Source organism: Triturus cristatus, chromosome 3_2, assembly GCF_964204655.1.
Source record: "Triturus cristatus chromosome 3_2, aTriCri1.1, whole genome shotgun sequence".
In the NCBI taxonomy this organism is placed as follows: domain Eukaryota; kingdom Metazoa; phylum Chordata; class Amphibia; order Caudata; family Salamandridae; genus Triturus; species Triturus cristatus.
The window spans coordinates 955,986,774-956,004,793 of NC_140584.1; the positions used below are offsets into that span (position 1 = coordinate 955,986,774).

Below are 18,020 nucleotides of genomic sequence, written 5' to 3' on the forward strand. Positions count from 1 at the left end.
CCATCAACACCCCTAAACTTCATCCGTGAACCCCTATACACCCCTAAACATCACCGATCCCTTAACCTAAAAAGAAAATCCATCACTTCCTCTAAACCCACCCAAATTTATTGTCTTATTTTGGAATTTTCTTTAAAATTATCTTTCCTTTAAAGTGTTTCTTTTTAATTATCAAATTATTTGTACTCCCTTAAAATTGCTTTGCCTTTACATTTTTTTCCATGATTTGGTTTCATCCAACGTGATTTCTAAGTAATTCAAACATTTCACTCTTCTAGACCTCCGCTAGTTGAACAAGTTCCTGAAAAAACGTTTTGCCTGGTAACTCTGCAAAAGTTCCTCCTCATGCTCTAAAAAAACTATTACCTATCCTTCCTTGATCTTCAGGACGCACATTTCCACATCACAGGACATGCCTATGTTTTACAGTGGCGGGGCAACAATTCAAGGTGCTTATATTCAGCATCTCTAATATTCATCCAGTGTCTAGTGCCGGTTGCTGCCTTCCTCAGATGACAAGATCACCAGTCGTACCCTTACCTGAATGAGCGGCTTATTAAGGTTTCATCAAGGGAAAAGGCAAAGCTTTCTGTGCCCACTTGTATCCGCCTGTTCCACAGGTTAGGGTTAACACTAAACAATGATGAGTTCTTCTTTGGAATGATCTAGTTGCACCCCCAAATTCATGGGGAGTGTCCCGCAGGCACTGAACTGGTCCTGTTAACAGGATTCAACACATTTATAAAGAATTTAATGAAGCATTTAAAATCCATTGATGTTGATATGTTTAATATTGTTGTCACATCACAATATTTATAAACCAATTCGAAATCCCACAATGTAGTGTCCACAAAGGTTATTACTTCATGTCCAGCATTGGATCATGTTTATTTTCCTCTATCCCAATGCATTTCTGCTTTCGTCAGGGGATTTTCTGTAAATGAATATGACTAATTTTAGGACTGTGCCATACAAGAAAAATGCCATATGTTAGTTAGGTGCTCCCATGATATACAGATATTATGGTTAAAACTGCGTGATATATGGTGTACCACCTCGATCTCCAAAGCGGTAATAATGAATTAGTGATGTCAGAACTGCCGACTACCAGTGATGTGAACAAAAGCAACATAAGAACAAAACAAACCAAGTCCACAGTGGCACAACATTTCATCGAAGCCGGCCATAACATTAGCCAACTAAAGTTTTGTGTCTTGGAGGAGGTAGTTTGACACACTTACAACGCGAAAACTATTGGATCAGCCATTTGATCTCATTGAAACCTAACGGGATGAACGAGCATATGGAATTCCAATGTTATTTGTGAGACTGTAAATTATCAGCCTGTATTTTGCACTAGTACGTTTTGTCTATGTGACACTTGTAAAATTTACATTATTTTATGTTTAACCCCAGGTTTACACAGGCGCAGGAGACATTCTTTTTAAACTCGCATAGCATCCACACACTAGGAAAATTGTTTTGGACCACACAAATTAATTAATGTGATACTTGTACGGGACTTGACAGTGCATTACCATCTCCCAACAACATATTTAAGCAAGGATATTACAAATGAAACATTTGGCAATTCTACATAATCACACTAGTCATTATATTCTCATGTTTTATTTATTGAAGGCGTATTCATCATGCATTTTATCACCGTCGTTAAATGTTGTTACAACTTAGTCCGCTTTCTATGTACATTTCGGTAGGAAATGCTAATAAATACACTTCCGGGTCACTGACGCGCGCTATCCGCAGTCCGTGAGAGAAATGAGACTTCGACAAACCCGCTAACATACACGATTACGGTAAGAGCCACCCACTGTTTTGGCTAGGGGATATTTATGCGTGTAAAACATATCGCGATGAAGCGCAGATAACTATGAGGCATGCGAGTGTTTTAATTTTAGTTTAAGTACGCACGCATTAACTTTTTGAAACTTTGTTACCCTGCCATTTTCTAAGCATGAAAATTAAATGTACGTGCACTGCTCGCATTTAAAAACACCACACTTGATTCTAACAAACAGCATCCGATTTTTGTCTCACTCGCACGCAGCATGGACAACTGTAGCTATCACAACTACCACACCTTAGGCATGGAAATCGCTCATAACTATCAACGCTAATACCACTATTAACTCGAGCATTATTTTCTTCTTTATGCACTGTTCACATCACTGGTAGTCAGCAGTTCTAACATCACTAATTCATTAATACCGCTTTGGAGATCGAGGTGGTACACCATATATCACTCAGTATTAACCATAATATCTGTATATCACCTAACTAACATATGGCAGTTTTCTTGTATGGCACAGTCCTAAAATTTGTCATATTCATTTACAGAAAATCCCCTGACGAAGGCATAAAGCCGAAATGCATTGGGATAGAGGAAAATAAACATGATCTAATGCTGGACATGAAGTAATAACCTTTGTGGACACTACATTGTGGGATTTCGAATTTGTTTATAAATATTGTGATGTGACAACAATATTAAACATCTCAACATCAACGCATTATAAATGCTTCTTTAAATTCTTCATAAATGTGTTGAATCCTGTTAACAGGACCAGTTCAGTGCCTGGGGGACACTCCCCATGAATTTGGGTGTGCAACTAGATCATTAAGTTAACACTCTATTCAGTAAGTGATACCCTGGAGCACGGCACAGACACGCAAACTCTACTATTAAACATAGCAGTGCAAAGACTAATATTTCATTGATTTATATTCTTCTTTGGAATGTCAGATGCTACTGCAGTTTTTTGGGGCAATACTGGACACATGAGACACATGAGTAGAAAAGGCGTTTCCCTCTGCAGACCGAGCTAGGAAGATTCAACCCATGGCACAGACCTTCTCCATCAAACAGTCAGGCAATACAAATCTTTGCTGGGCCTGATGTCCTCCTGCATTGGCCTTATACATTTTTGCAGAGTCCAGATAAGACCTTCCCAACAAGAACGGGACTACCAATGGAAGAAATCGGGTGTCTTGTGGGATGACGTGATCATGTCATAGGATGACTGAAGCATGCACTGCTCTGGTTGCAGTTTCCTGCAAATTTCAACACCCCTGACTCCCATTTCATACTTAAGATGACGGAGTGGAGCTAATAATGGATTATTCCATTGAGATCTGGGGAGCTCACATGTGGGATGCAGGAAAGTGGCTCCATGCCAATATGCTGGAGCTCTGCGCCATAAACCTGGGCTTACAGTTGTTCTGCGTGACACTGGCAGGTTAGGTGGTCCTCATTAGGACAGACAAGACAACATTAATGTTATACATCAACAAGCTGAGGAAGGAGACAGTAGAGGCGGAACAAGATCCCAGCCTCTATCGGAAGAGACAATGCTGCTATGGGACTGGGCCATCTTGCATCAAGTAGTTATGACAACAGCTGTCTGGATACCAAAATCCTCAGACAGGTGCACTCAGCTGAACAGTATCCGATTGCCATAAGTTGGAACTCCACCTGGATCACATGGAATATATTTTCCACGTGTGTGCTGACCCCACTCTGAACTTGGTCGCAACTCTGAGCAACAGGAAATGCCGATACGATACCCTGGGGCAAGCAGGAGTGCCAGCAACGACAAACTTGTAATGCTAAATGGAAGTGTTTCTGTGTATGATGTAGAAGAAAAGGTTCTGTATTTGTAGTCCTGGTTCTGCATCGTAGGTATCTTCATAGTGGTGAAAGATTTAGAGGTGTCAAAGAAGTCTGTACAATATCCTCAAATGATATTATCGGGTTTATAGACTGATTTGGCAATATAGCTGGGTCTGCTGAGTATGCTTGACGGAAGCAAGATGGAGGAGTTAATGTTGATTCTCCCTGTACCTCTTTTTGGATTGAACATGGTCATCCACTCGCAAGGATTTTACAGCCTGTGAGGCTGATGAGTATATCGATTGCATTGTAGAAGGAAATGAGGAGATTTGACACTTAGGAAAGTGAAGTAGACATTTGGTATCTTTTGGATATTGACAGTGAAGTGGTCGATGGGAAATTATGTCTCTTTGCGATGCAGCTGCTGGCGTATGATGTGTCTTTGATGATAGTGTGTTGGCAACCAGTGGATTCTCAATGTCGAGATATGATGCCCTCAATGCTTCAATGTCAACTGACCTAAATGACATTAATGTGAAGCTGTCCATCCTTCTTTTGACTGTGAGGAAGCCGGTGGCAATGGTCTTGTTGCCATTATCTGAGTGATCAGTGATCGCAGCACCATTTTCCGATGACAACAAGAATAATGTTTGATTTTTCTCCGTTGATCCTCCTCTGTTATGGTCCTTACCAGGAGATGAGTGGCCTGGAAACAGAGCTCTCTAGGCTCTTCATTTCTCCTCTCCTACCCTCATGTCCTCTAGCAAACAAATGCATAATCTGGCTTAGTGTTTTGGTGTTCTTTTAGACCTCTCCTTACATATGTCCCAGTTTAAGAAAGAGTCTGAAAGAGAAAAACCCACACTTTGTGTGTCCTATTACAGTTTTCTTTCTCCTACATGAGGGGCACTCTGAGAAGAGGGATGCCATTTTGACTGAAAATCTATTCTGAATACAAAGGAAAAATGATCTATATGACAGAAGAGGTTAAACGACGTTGAATGATGTAAAGAAAATTATTTCTATGAAGAAAAGATTTATGATTTAAACACCTCAGCCGTGTTCCTGAGATCCTTCTCTCATGAACTGGGTGAGAGAGACCACTGCCAGTAAAAGGCATTCTGGAACGGGGTGCCCCCCAACCTCTTAAAGTTATAGGCTCCTTTTTTCTGTCTCTGTTACAGGCTGTATTTTTACATTCATTTTCTCCATTTCAAAGTTTTCTATTGAAAGATGCTGCAACATATTTCTATGATTACATTCTAAAAGGTTCTGCTAAGCATTCATGAACAATTAGACCGTTTTATGCTTTTCTGGAACTGATTTATTCAAAAGATTCATAGACAAAGGCATTCTTTGATGTTGTTTCAATAAAAATGACCTATTTAAATTTGTTTTGGGTTCCACACGCAATTGGAAATTATTCAAAGGTTTAGGACTGTTGGGGCTAAGTGGGGTCTTAAATAGGTCATTTAGTCATCCATTCTTTTCTCGGATCATAAAGCAGTTTATGAAAAGACTTTTCAGAGCATTCCCTCCTGTACAGCACCCTCCAGTCCCACTTGGTTGAGCCAGTTTATGCTGCCTTCCTTTGTCCTCATTCACTGGGCGCATCTCAAATTCATGTCTTGGAAGACTGCAATTCTCCTGGCACTTACATTGAAGTAGGAGAGATGCAAGCATTCACTGTTAAATAACCCTCTCTCCTTTTTCCAGTGGACAGTCGTTTTGTGCATTAACCCCAAGTTCATGCCTAAAGTCCCTACTGACTATCATTTAAATGAGTCGATCATTCGCACTCTTTTTTTCTGGAATCCTTCAACCTCATCGGCGAGGTTGTTGTACTCGCTGGATGTGCCCAGGTGCATCAAGTTGACAAGACAAAAGACCAACGGTCTTCTAACCAGCAGTTTGTATGCTTCAGCTATCCATGAAGAGGCTGCACCACAACCAAACAGAGAATAGCATGTTAGCTGTCTGCCTGCATCACCTTTTGCCACAGCAAGGCCAAATGCCTGTTCCAGGGAGTAGTGAGGGCCCGTTCCACCAGGATCTCCCTCGCCAGGCGTTTGCCATGGAAGAGTAGGCACACGTTCACAATGCAGTGTTGCCTAGATAGGAATGGAGCAGCCAACTCGGAAGTGGGGCAGGCAGCTCTCTGCAAACCTGTTTTACTAAAGGTGAGCATGCTTCCTCCTTTTTAGGTCTCGCTAGCGTAAGGCTGCGCGCATGCACAGTCTCGCTGGCGAGATTTAATGTTAATAGGTATTTTTTGTAAGAGGCTTTAAGCCCCGCCCCTCTTTTCCATTGGCCGGCGTCACCGTTTATGCTAAACGGTGGCCAGTCATTGGAAAAGAGGTGTCGGTGACATATTTGCTTGGCTTTTCGAGCCGTCCCATTTGGACGGACTCGCTTGCTTTGCGTTGGTCGCAAAAGGTTTCTTATCTTTATGGGGCCAAACACATGACCCCATAAAGACAAGAAACCTTTTGGCAGGCGAGGCCGTCCAAGTGGCTCGGCAGAAAAAGAGCCGAGCAAATACGTCATGGTGAGCGCTTGTTTCTTCTTCTTGTTAGTTTCAGCGCCTTTAAAAACATCCCGGAGAATGCTCTACGCGCATATTTAAAAGTACAGCAACGTTTTTCGTCTGCTCCCATTCGCGATTGACATCCACTGCTCCTGCATAACAATAACAGTACTTCATTAGTACACCCTTGCTGCAAAAAGTAAGGCATGATTGCAATTATGCAACTATGTGGTTCTTTTAGTAAAACAAATAGATTGATTAACTGATTATACAGTAAATTAGTGCAATATTTGTTCATGTGCGCTCACTAAAAACGTTATTAACCTTTCACGGTATTGGATGAATGAATGTGCCATAAATTAGCATAAAACATATTCTTCAAGGTTTATATTCTACCACTATATGGCAGGTGACTCCAACTCAAAGCAGCTTTCTGACTTAACTATGAAAACTCCTTGTCAAAGGTAAACTTCCGATGATGTGATCAAATCGGCGCAGGGTGAATTTGACAAGTGTCGCTCTTTTACCGACGCTCCACTGTGCTCACATCTTAACCCATTCCTAAACAATTGAACTTCCCACCATCCCTCCCACACCTAGCTCGGATCCAGCAAGGACCTCCATCACTCCTTTCTGCCCAGAGCATGGGTACCCCAAAACATTTGGTCTGTATTGTGACCGAGGGCCGCAGTGATGCCAGAAAGGTGGTGGTCGGACGAGGGGTGGATGGGTGGTTGTTTGCTTGTGAGAGGTGAGGTTGGTGATATGGTCAACAAAATAGCATGTTTGTTGGTTATCACACTGTTCTATCGTGTGATGACCCTCCCTCTCTTCCCATGTGGCTATTGGATATGTAGTAGTTTTTATATCTAGTGCTGGCAACAGAAACCAAAGCGGTCTCCCACAAACCTCACGGCCTTTATGGTACTTCGTGTTAGAGCCGCACAGCGAGGCGCTTCCGTTTCTTCCTTTTCTCCAGACCGTTCCGAGGAAGCCTGTTGTGTCCACTCCCCCTCCCGCTTTTCTTTTGCTCCTCCAACACACCCTTTGTTCACCGATCTTATAAATGTTCAACCATTGTTTAATCATATTTGTTCACATTTATTATTACCATCAGCATGTGTTTTGGACTGCTGACGCAGAGACCCCAACAGGCCCAAAGTCAGAAGCTCTGTTTGGTCTCTGTTTTATTCTTTTGTTTGTACGTGATTTATTCGTTTGCAGCTCCTCCTTGTCTTGCTTATGAAGGAAAGAGATATTTGTTTGAGTGGAGCCGTGTGTCTTTTTGCTTGTTTTAATTTAGTTGGATGGGAATTTTGCGGTGTGTTTGGTTCCCCAACTACCGTTGTTGCGCCTTCTGAACCCTGGGTGTGCTCGCCTAGCAGATTTACCATCCATCCGTCCCCCAACAAAAGCAATCTCTACATGTATTAAGAGCTTTGTGACAAGGAGTGGTGCATGGTGTGCATAGGCCGGCGGCCCTGCCCTACACGCCACCCCAGATATGCTTCTTGCCATACTCCACCCCACCCCCTTTCTACCACCCCTGAGCTGGCACAGCGAGCTGCAAAGTGAGTTACGCACCTGCCCTTTGTTGTTACCACCCCCGAGCTGGCACAGGGAGCTGCAAGGTGAGTTACGCACCTGCGCTTTGTTGTTGGCGTTGCTGTGAACAGGGTGAGAGAGCGTTGCTGCGTTATCTCTTTGGGAGCACTTTGAACTTATAGTCGTTGCTTATGAGAAGCAAAGCTGGCAGTCTCTTTTACTGACAGCCTTGCTTCTCGTAATCAAGGATTATAGGTACAAAGTGTGTGTTTATGCACCACTTGCAGGTTTTCAAAACAAATGAATAAAAGGCATTGTCATTTACAATGCTAATAGCTACAACTTTCGCAAATGCGAGACCTATTGCATTGCAAATGCTTGTTACTGCTTCCTATTCTGATTTAAACATGTACATGCATGAAAGATCCAATGTTGGAGAAGAAGTTAGTTATTTACCTGCAACTCCTGTTCTCTGGCATTGGTAGCCTTCATATATTCATATGCTCCCCAGTCAGTGGAATTATGTACTCTGCTCACACTTTGTGCTATGAAGTCCTTGTGGAGGGGATATGGCGTAACTGCTAGGGCGGTTGACCTCAAATCTTGGGAACTGTGTTCGAATCTCGGCAGGGATGCTCAACAGCCTGTGATTCTGGGCAAATCACTTAATCTCCTTGTGCCTAACAAAACAAAAAGAATGTGTCCATCTCTAATGCATCTGGTGCTCATGTAAAGCACTCTGATACCTTCGGGTCTAGTTGAACTATATAAATTCCACAAAAAACAAGCAGTTTAAGCTATTGGCTTTGTAAATGACTGCCTTTTATTTATGTTTTAAAAACGAATACAAAAATAAAAGGCATTGTTATTTACAATGTCAATAGCTGAAACTCGCATAAATGCGAGACCTATTGCATTGCAAATGCTCGTTTATAATTGATATTGGGCTCTTATCAAAGTTGATGTATTGTTTTAAGTGATGGTGGTGCTTTTGTAAGGTCCTAGCTTGTTGCAGCGCGTTGGAGGAAGGAATGGACAGGAGAGAGGCACTTTTATTACGCTTTACAGCACTTGGACGATTTGTAAGTGCTGAGCGAATCAGGCGTAATAGAATGGGGACGTTCTGCGTGCTCGTGGCCCCGGTTTCATTATTTGCCTGTCTTCAGAGTGCACAGAATATAGAGGCTGGGATTTGAAGTGACTCTCATAGCCAATGACAAGCCATAGTATAGAATTACTCCCCAGAGCTCATAGCTGGCTGCAACCGCAAGCTGCGAGAGTCCTCTTACCTTCTCCGTCTCACCCTTCCCAGTGCAGCAACTGGAGTTGGCGAGTAAACTCAATATGGTTTTGGGATTTCACAAAAGAGGTGATTGTCAATATAGCTAGGTAGAGCAGCTGTGTAGCATGTAATTTGTATTGGACATTTGCTGTGCACAATGTCACTAGGTGATAGCATAGTTGTTCCAAAAAAGTTTTCCGTTAAGCAGCACCAAACAGTGTGTAATACATAATTGTGTGTAAGGGACCAATCACTAAAATCGAACCGCCTTTGACGAAGGTCACAGTTTTGGCATACAAGAGAAGTGAAACGTAAGGGACAGACCGATTTCCACACGACGGGTTTGTGTACCTCATTGCACACATTTGTTTTAGAAAGAGAAGAATTAGTGAATTATTTGCAGTGCAAAGGCTGAGGATGCACAAATTGCAATGCAAAATATTGCGCTACAACTAGTCTATTTGAAAATCTCCACCATTCCTTCCCGCAGTGTTGCTGCAGTATACTTAACCGCAATTTATGCATTTACGAGAGGATGGCACCGAATTAATTTTAGAACTTGTCCCTTCACTTGGCTGGAAAACTGTGGCTCCACGTACAATTTATCCTTGTACCCATATACATAAATATTAAGGTAGAATCCACCTTTCACCGTCAGAAGTCGCTCTCTGTTTGACAGCCACATTAATATCTTGTCAGTTTGCGATAGTTCCTGAAATTCAGTTGACTGCTTCACTTAACCAGAAATCTCTGGCTGAAACCACCCCGCTATGCCCCCTCCATTGGTACTAAGCGCCATAAATTCCGTAACACTCCGGGTGGGGGGGACAAAGTAAACAATGGAGCATGGAGGCGGAGGCCTCAGCTGAACCGGAGCTGCGTTGTTTAGGCCGGTGGCCAGGCGGGTGCCCTGCTGTCACGCTGGTCTCTGGGGGGTGGACTAGCACTGGCCGTGTTAGCTGCCTGCTCGCTCCCCTCCCCCTTGCCGATCTTATAACCACGCAGGAAGAGAGGCTGAAAACTGAAACTGCGTAAAAAGCACAGGGCCCTGCTGCCGTCGGAGCATGAGGAGAATCTTAAAGTGAGTTTGATAGTTCCGAATGGAGCGATACACAGCATAAGAATTATCGAAGGTAGGGGGCGTGGCTAACCGAGCCAAGATGGTGGATGATCTCTAAGAGTTCTCCGGGACCCCTCCACCATCCGTTTGTATCCTTGGCCCACAACGAACCATCGGAGCTGGTTTCTCCCCTCCTTACTTGGCTGCGTGATTTGGCGGAGTACCCAGGAGTGCGGAACCCTGCAGCGGGACCACTGAACCCAGCCCGCCGACTGCGGAGGACAAAATGGCGGCTCCCGGTCTGAGACTACGTCGCCCTTTGCTGAATGCGGAGCCTGACCTCGGGAGTGGTGGGGCCCCCCGGATGTTGACTGCTCCTCGGGTCCGCTGTGGCTGTGGGCTCGACCTGCAGGGTGTACCTGCAGTCCATCTCCCCCATTGTTTCCTGCACGTCCGCTAGCGCGCGTCGGCTTCACTGCCTGCGGTGCTGGGCGGTCCCGGGAGAGGAGGCTGACCTGTGCTGCCTTCCGGGCCCATTGCCGAGATTCCCAAGGGCCCAGAGCTGTGCTGCGGTGTGCGGTGCCGGGGCGGCGCCTGAGGCTACTATGATTATCTGCACTTTGGAGCCGCCTGCGGTGTGTCAGCGGAGGCGGCCGCCATATCAAGCGTCAGGAGCTGAGCGGGCCTGCGGTGTGGGTGGCCTCCTGTCTCCCTCCTGTCTTCCCCCGCTGGAATGCTTGCGACCTCTAGTGCCTGGCCCTCCGGGAGGAAGCAGAGGACGCTGCTGCCTTCGGTGGCACCCCGGCTAGCTCTCACGGGGCCTGCTGATCTATGGTGACGGACGGCGGCGGGGGTGACGCCTGGAGCCCTCGGGCCTACCCGCGCCTGCTTCCACTTGTGGCCTGACTGGGGGAATGGCCACCATATCGGGCGGCGGGAGCAGCAGTGATCGGCATTGGGGCGTGGAGAGGATCTCTTGGCACCTGGAGAATTGCGGTGAGTCCCGCACTGCAGCGGCTGGGTCCTGGCGGCTGTGGGATCCGGGGATGGTGGATTTAGGGCAGGCAGAAGACGCAGATAATGCGTCCCGGCGTAACTGCCTTCGCCTGGTGGGGTTCCCGGAGGGGGCGGAGCAGGGCCGCATGGCGGACTTCCTGGAGAAATGGCTCAGATCGTGGGTCCCTGAAGGTTCGTTCTCCCCCCTGGTTCGTGATTGAGCGGGCCCATCGGTCCCTAGCTCCGAGGCCTCCCCCGGGCGGGGGGCCCGACCTATCATAATGCGGATCTTGAACTTCAAAGACCTGGACGTCATCCTGTCGGAAGCCCGCAAACAGCAAAAGCTCTTGTACGAAAATCACACCAGCATGATTTTCCTGGACTATACCCGCGAGGTTCAGGGTCAGCGTCGCTCCTTTGATGATGTGAAACAAAAGCTGAGGGCACTCCATATCCAATATAGTCTTCTCTTCCCGGCACGCCTGCGAGTTCGCCAATAAGACTTCGTTCTTCGACAGTCCAGCTGAGGCCTGGACCTGGGCGACGAAGGAACGCCCGCTGCACACTGATGATCGAGCCCCGCGACAGGAGGGGGCCTGGGGTGGTCCGGCCCGCCTCCCGCCTCCCACTCTTCAGCCCCAACTAAACCGCTCCCGCAGGTGCCGTGGACGAGACGGACACGTTCAGACTCTCCACCCAGCCGCCCCCTTCCACCGACGCTGCTCTCTGATGCTCCATCACCTGGTAGATGCTCTGGGTCATCTGACCACTTGGCTCCTGGGGGCACTTCGCAGGTTCCCCCAGACACAGACCTCTCCTGCAGCCCGTTCCTGAAGTGTAGGGTGGGGGTGTAAGGGGGGGGGGGTATCGTTGTCCCGAGTTTTCTTCTCAGTTTTGTGTTTCTTTGCGTCTTAGTTTGTATTCATTAGCACTCATGCAGCAACTTGCCATACACCTGATGCAACAGATAGACTGGAACTCCCCCTTCCGGCTTGTAGTTCCATTGGCAATTCAAGTACCATGTTTGACACGCCATTAATAAATGCCCCCCTGCGAATCATGTCTTGGAATGTTAATGGGCTCCTGGATCGCCTTAAACGCATGGCTGTCCTCAAGTATGCGCAGCGCATCATAGGGGTGGACATTTTACTCCTACAAGAAACCCACCTGTTGGGTAATCGCTGTCCCTTTCTGGCGCGTTACGGCTATGACAGAATGTGGCACTCGGGGTTTACCAGAGATTCCCGGGGGGTGGCAATCCTAGTAAGATGCTCCCTTCCTCTGGTGACTGTTCACACAACCCTTGACGCTCAGGGCACTTTCGTGGCCGTTAGTGGCACAATCAATGGCCACCCGCTCAACCTATTCCCCTTTATTCTCCTCCCTCGATGCTGACGACGACTCTAGCTAAATCTGCGACACGACAGGCCCGCCATCCGCAAGTAGAACTGCGCAGGCTAAGCAGCTGCAGTCATAGTCTGCCTCACTAGGTTTGTGCGGCGCCTGGCGACTGTGGCATCCCCATGCTAGAAAATTTACAAACACCTCGGCGGCACACCATACACAGGCACGCATTGATAGCATTTTCGTTCCGTCAACGGACTGTCTTCTGATTCAGGATGTCTTGCTTCTTCCGCGAGGTATGTCCGACCACGCGGCAGTGCCGATTCGTGCGGGCCCGCTACTGCCCGACAAACATGGGAGTTTGAATGCCTGGGTTCTTCACGACAAAGACTTTAGGAAGGCGGTGGGGGTGGAGCTCAAGCAGTACTTTCTCTCCAACGAGGGCTCTCTGTCCTCTCCGGGCACCCTGTGGGAGGCGGGTAAGGCCACGATTAGGAGGGTCGCTAAGTGCCGCCTCAAGCTCCAGTGCCGAGCCCAGCTGGAGCAGATTACCTCACGAGAGGCACAGGCCCTGCGCCTCGAACGCGCCACGGCCCGATCCCCGGATATTTCCGCCATGAGACTTCTGACCCGACTTCAGTTGGAGATCAAACAGCTGTCGCTGGACGCGGCTAAACTCCTTTTGGCGCTCCTCCGTGGCCAGAGTATATGGCTGGGGCGACAAGAATGGCACACTCCTTCACCGCCTGGCAACGTATCCAAGAGCGAACCGCATAATCCCTGAGATAGTGACGCCGGATGGGTCACCGTGCCGTGCCCCATTGGAGATGGCGCAGGCCTTTGCTGCCTACTACCGCAGGCTATATGAGGCCCGGGCCCCGACCCTCTCCCTTACGGACCTGATGGACGGTGAGGGGGGGCCGTCTCCCGTGGCTCGATGCCACCGTCCAAACCGACATGGACCGTCCCATTTCTCGTGAGGAAATTGGAGACGCTATCGCTCTGGTTTCTTCTGGCAAAGCTCTGGGCCCTGATGGTCTCCCTCAGGAATACTACGCCCACTACCGGGATGGTCTCATCCCTCATTTAGAAGCGTTTTCATGAGGCCGTGGAGAAGGGTTCCTTTCCCCAAGAAACTGATATAGCCACCATTGTGGTCCTTATGAAATCCCAGCCCCCTTCGGCGCAGTGCACGGACTACCGCCCCATCTCCCTCATAAATACTGAGGTCAAACTGTTCGCCACCCTCCTTGCCCAGCGACTCAAGCCCCATCTGTCTACGTTTGTGCACCCCGACCAATGTGGGTTTATACCCTCCCGTGGCACCCGACATTGTCTCCGTAGACTGCATTCCGCCTTGGCCCACCGTCACCTCCTCACTCCTTACCTCCCGCTATTCCTGGTGGACTTCAAGAAGGCCTTCGACTCTGTGGACTGGGGCTTCCTTCAAGATTTTCTTGACACGATGGGACTTGGCCCCCGCTTTCGGGCCATGGTCAAGGTCCTGTACACCCTGCCGAGGGCTCGTGTCCTAGTCAATGGGGTCCTGTTGGAGCTCTTCCCGGTCTGCAGGGGAATAAGGCAGGGTTGTCCCCTTTCCCCCCTGCTTTTTGCTTTAGTGATGGAGCCTTTGGCGTCCTTGATGCGGTCCTGCGACCGGATGCGGGGATGGGAATGGCCCAGCGTTGATCCGGATAAAATCGCCCTTTACGCGGATGACGTTCTCATCTACTTGGCAGATCCTGCCCAGTCTGGTCCCCATTGTCTTTGTATCTTGCGGTCCTTCGAACAGGCCTCCGGCCTACGTTTGAATCCCAATAAGTCGTTCCTGGTCCCCTTGCACCTCTCTCGGGAATGCTTTGACTGGCAGTCCGACATACCTCTGCGCCGTCAATCATTTAAATATTTGGGGATCTGGGTGACCCTACTGTCCGAACTCAGCTGGGCCTCTGGTGAAGCGAGCCAAGGCGGATCTCCAGCGGTGGCAGTCGTTGCCCCTCAACCCCATGGGGAGGGTGGCTCTTTTCAAAATCATGGTGCTCCCCCGCTTCCTTTACATGTTTCAGAATACCTCTATGTGTTTTCCCAGGGCCTGGTTCCGTGCACTTGATGGCTTCATCAACAAGTTCCTATGGGGGAAAGGTAGGTCCAGATTGGCGCTCAGTACCTGCAGGATCCCTTCGTTTGACGGTGGTTTGGGGATGACTCACCTCTACCTCTACTATTTGGCCACGCGACTCCTCTCCATACACGACTGGTTTAATGGGGGGTGGTCCGACCCTGCCTACAGGCTTGAGCTGGGGTAGCTGGGCCTCGACAGACTACATTCCTTTCTCTACGGGACCCCGATTCCATCCCGTCTTCCGGAGGTGACGCGTTCCGTGCTATTGGCCTGGTGAGCCGCACTGAGGCACACCAGCTGGACACACACACTGACCCGTTGTACGCCCCTGTGGCGCGGGACCTGGCTCAGGGAGATGTCGGGGCTTCAAGGCCTGGGACCGCATAGGCATTTCACAGCGTGGGGATGTTTGGGTGGGGGATCACATGCGCTCCTTTGAAGATCTCCAAGCCAGGTACTCGCTGCATCACTCGCAATTCTTTCGCTACCTCCAGCTGCGGCATGCCATCCACTCACACCTAGCGACAGGCACACGATTGCCTGACCATAGCCCACCTGAAGCACAGATTATGTTCGGGGACCTGGGGAAGGGTGGCATTTCCCGTATTTACCGCACACTGATTAATAACACCCCAACTTTCTTGGACAGGCTGCGGACACAATGGGAGGTCTGGGTGGGCCCCTTGGAGGAGGAGGACTGGCGAGATGCCCTTATGGCCCCTAGAACGGTCACCGCCTCTGCTCGGCTGCGCTTGGTGCAACTCTACTATCTACATGCCGCATATCTCACCCCTGTATGCCTTCACCACGCGGGGCTTAGTCCGTCCTCAGCCTGTACCAGGTGTGGCCATGATCCCGCAGACTTCCTACACATGGTGTGGGCCTGTCCCCTCCTAGCGGGATTTTGAAAGGGCATCGAGGTTGAGCTCTCTGAGGTTCTGGGGTGGGGGGTTCCACACGACCCCAAGCACACAATACTGGGCATCACGGATGGGTTGGATGGGTCACGAAATGAAAAACTGTTTTTCAATACGGCCATGGTGGTTGCTAAAAGAGACATTGCATCCTCATGGAAGTGTCCTGATCCCCCTACCGTGGGACGTTGGCGGAGTGGGGTGGACTGGTGTACCACACAGGAGAAAGTTATATATGCAGCACGTGGCTTCCCCAAGAGATACCGTAGAATTTGGGGGAAGTGGTTGGGTAGGGGGGGGGTGGTTTAATCTTGAGGGGCCTGATTGGTTCCATCGTTTCTTTGTCTCATTAATATCTGTATGCTGGGGGTGGGATTCTGTGACTGTAATTCCCGATCATTGAAATATAGTGTGATGTGGCTGGTGCACTCTTTATGTAAAACGAATAAAATTTGTTTATCAAAAAAAGAATAGAGAAGGTAAAGGGCATTTAGGCCAATTAATGTCCATTGACACAGGGTGTGTGTGGGCTTCAGCCCTGAAAGTAGATGGAAGACCTGCTAAATATCGGTGAAATGAAAGATGCCCCTTTTACTGTGACGTCAGATCAGCAGCTGTCTGGTGCGCTGCAGGCAGAGGGCTGAAATGAAACGGCACAAACAGGAGCTATGGAAATAAGTTATGAAAGGGCTTCAGTACCATGAAGACATGTTAACTAAAATCTGCGGTCTGCATTATGTTCATAAATATTATTTTTGTGTGCAGTTTGAAAAATAAAGGACATGCTCGGCCCCACTGTGTTTCCCGAAGAGGTTTCCGTTTTTTCCGCTGCCAGCCTCTCACCCCGGCTTTGCCAATGCGACCTCTCCCCGCTGCATCGACCCCGCTGGACATTTCGCCATGAAGTAATGGCAACACGTTTGACAGCCCGGGGGCGACAGGAGGACGCGGCGCCGCCTGGGGTCCGTAAACAAGCTGTCGCCATTGTGAACAAAATATAGTGTCTACCGACTAATTAAGGAGACAGTGTAACGCCGCAAGCAAACAATCCAGTCTGGATGGGCTGGCCGAGAAGGAGATAGGGCGGTAACAAAAAAGCCTCAATTTCAATCAGAGGCCAGCGTTTAACATAAATGATGACGCCAGCCAATAAGATTGATGGGCGGGGCTTCAAGTCCCCTTCTGAAATCATCTTGATCACAATAAGCTTTGCAGAGCGAGGAGCACATGCGCGCTCCAGCCCTAAGTCTGCGAGACCTAAAAATCGTAGTTGTCGGGGCTTATATTGGGAATAGGTGCGCTTAGTACTTCCACCTCATAGGCCGAAGCTTGGGTTCTTTTGAAAGAGGTAAATGTGCTACTAAAAATATTATTATTGATCCCTGTGTCCATGTGTTATCACTGTTCATACTTTTTACTGGCTATATAAAGTCACCGGGGATCCCCCAGCCTGACAACAGAGAATGATTCAAGTATGTTAATATATGAAAGATACCAATGCCGTACAACTGAAGTTACAGATAAGTTACTGATTTCTTCTATGTCACAAGATCTTTCCTACCCCGCGTATGTCTGTAATGAAAAAATAAAAAGAAATCAAGAAACATCTCTACAACCCATGGTGTGTGTTTTTTTTATTTTTTTTGGGGGGGGGGGGGGCGCAATACCTGTTGATCATCAACTTCTGCTTTTCTAATATCACATTGCAAACTTAAAAGTCCAATAGATTTACAGTTTGAATATTACAACACCAATCAATTTTACAATAAATCTATCCCATGACCGACATTACAGCTATAAGTAAGCTGCACAGACCCGTGCTTTTCGAAAGGAAGGAGGATGAAAACAGCATGATGCCATACACAGGACACCTAGTTTAACTACCTCCTGACTACAGTACTGGTTTGTAGGTGGTACTGGGGAGCATGGAGACTTTCTGCCGTTAGGGGAAGAATAATTCCAAAGAAGCAGCAGTGGAATTTGTATTTCAATAGCAAATCTTTGTTTCTTTCCTGTAGGCAGGATGTAGCGAATCAGATGCGCTCGAAGACCAAGGAAGAGTGCGAGAAACACTACATGAAGCATTTCATCAACAATCCTCTATTCGCATCAACGTTGTTGAACTGGAAGCATGCAGAAGAGGCAAAACACGCAGATACTACTATACCCTTCCAGCGTAAGACTCTGCATTTGAGTTTACCACTGACCTAACGTAGAAGTGTCTGCTTTCCTATTGCCCCACATTGTTGTTCTTAGTTTCACTTCCCAGACTACTACAGTAGTTCCAGAGCCTGACCCTTCATAAAGTGGGAGGAATTTTATCATGCAATATTCACAAATTGAAGCTACTTTAGGTACATCTTAGCCCATGTAAAAGTTTCAACAGAGAAAGTATAACTGGACTTACTTTTTCCTCTGCAGTTGCTTTCTGAGTAGCAATCACAAGTTAATTCCGTAGTTGAGTACACTGGACTGCAAAACATCCTACTCCTTTGGTTGTGTAACATATATTGTTTGTGATGTATACTAACTTCCTGGTTTGTGGAGTAAAAGGTGCTATGATTCAGATCCGTCTGGCGCTCGTGCCTCCGGCCCTAGG

General features: G+C 47.8%; 1 protein-coding gene across 1 annotated transcript in view; it reads left to right on the forward strand.

The window, feature by feature from the left end:
- Nucleotides 1–18,020, forward strand: part of TADA2A (transcriptional adaptor 2A) — a 215,335-nt gene that overhangs the window by 37,517 nt on the left and 159,798 nt on the right. The window contains exon 5 of the mRNA XM_085649482.1: nt 17,440–17,597. Within this exon, the coding sequence (XP_085505608.1) occupies nt 17,440–17,597 (158 nt within the window). The remainder of the gene's footprint in view (nt 1–17,439; nt 17,598–18,020) is intronic.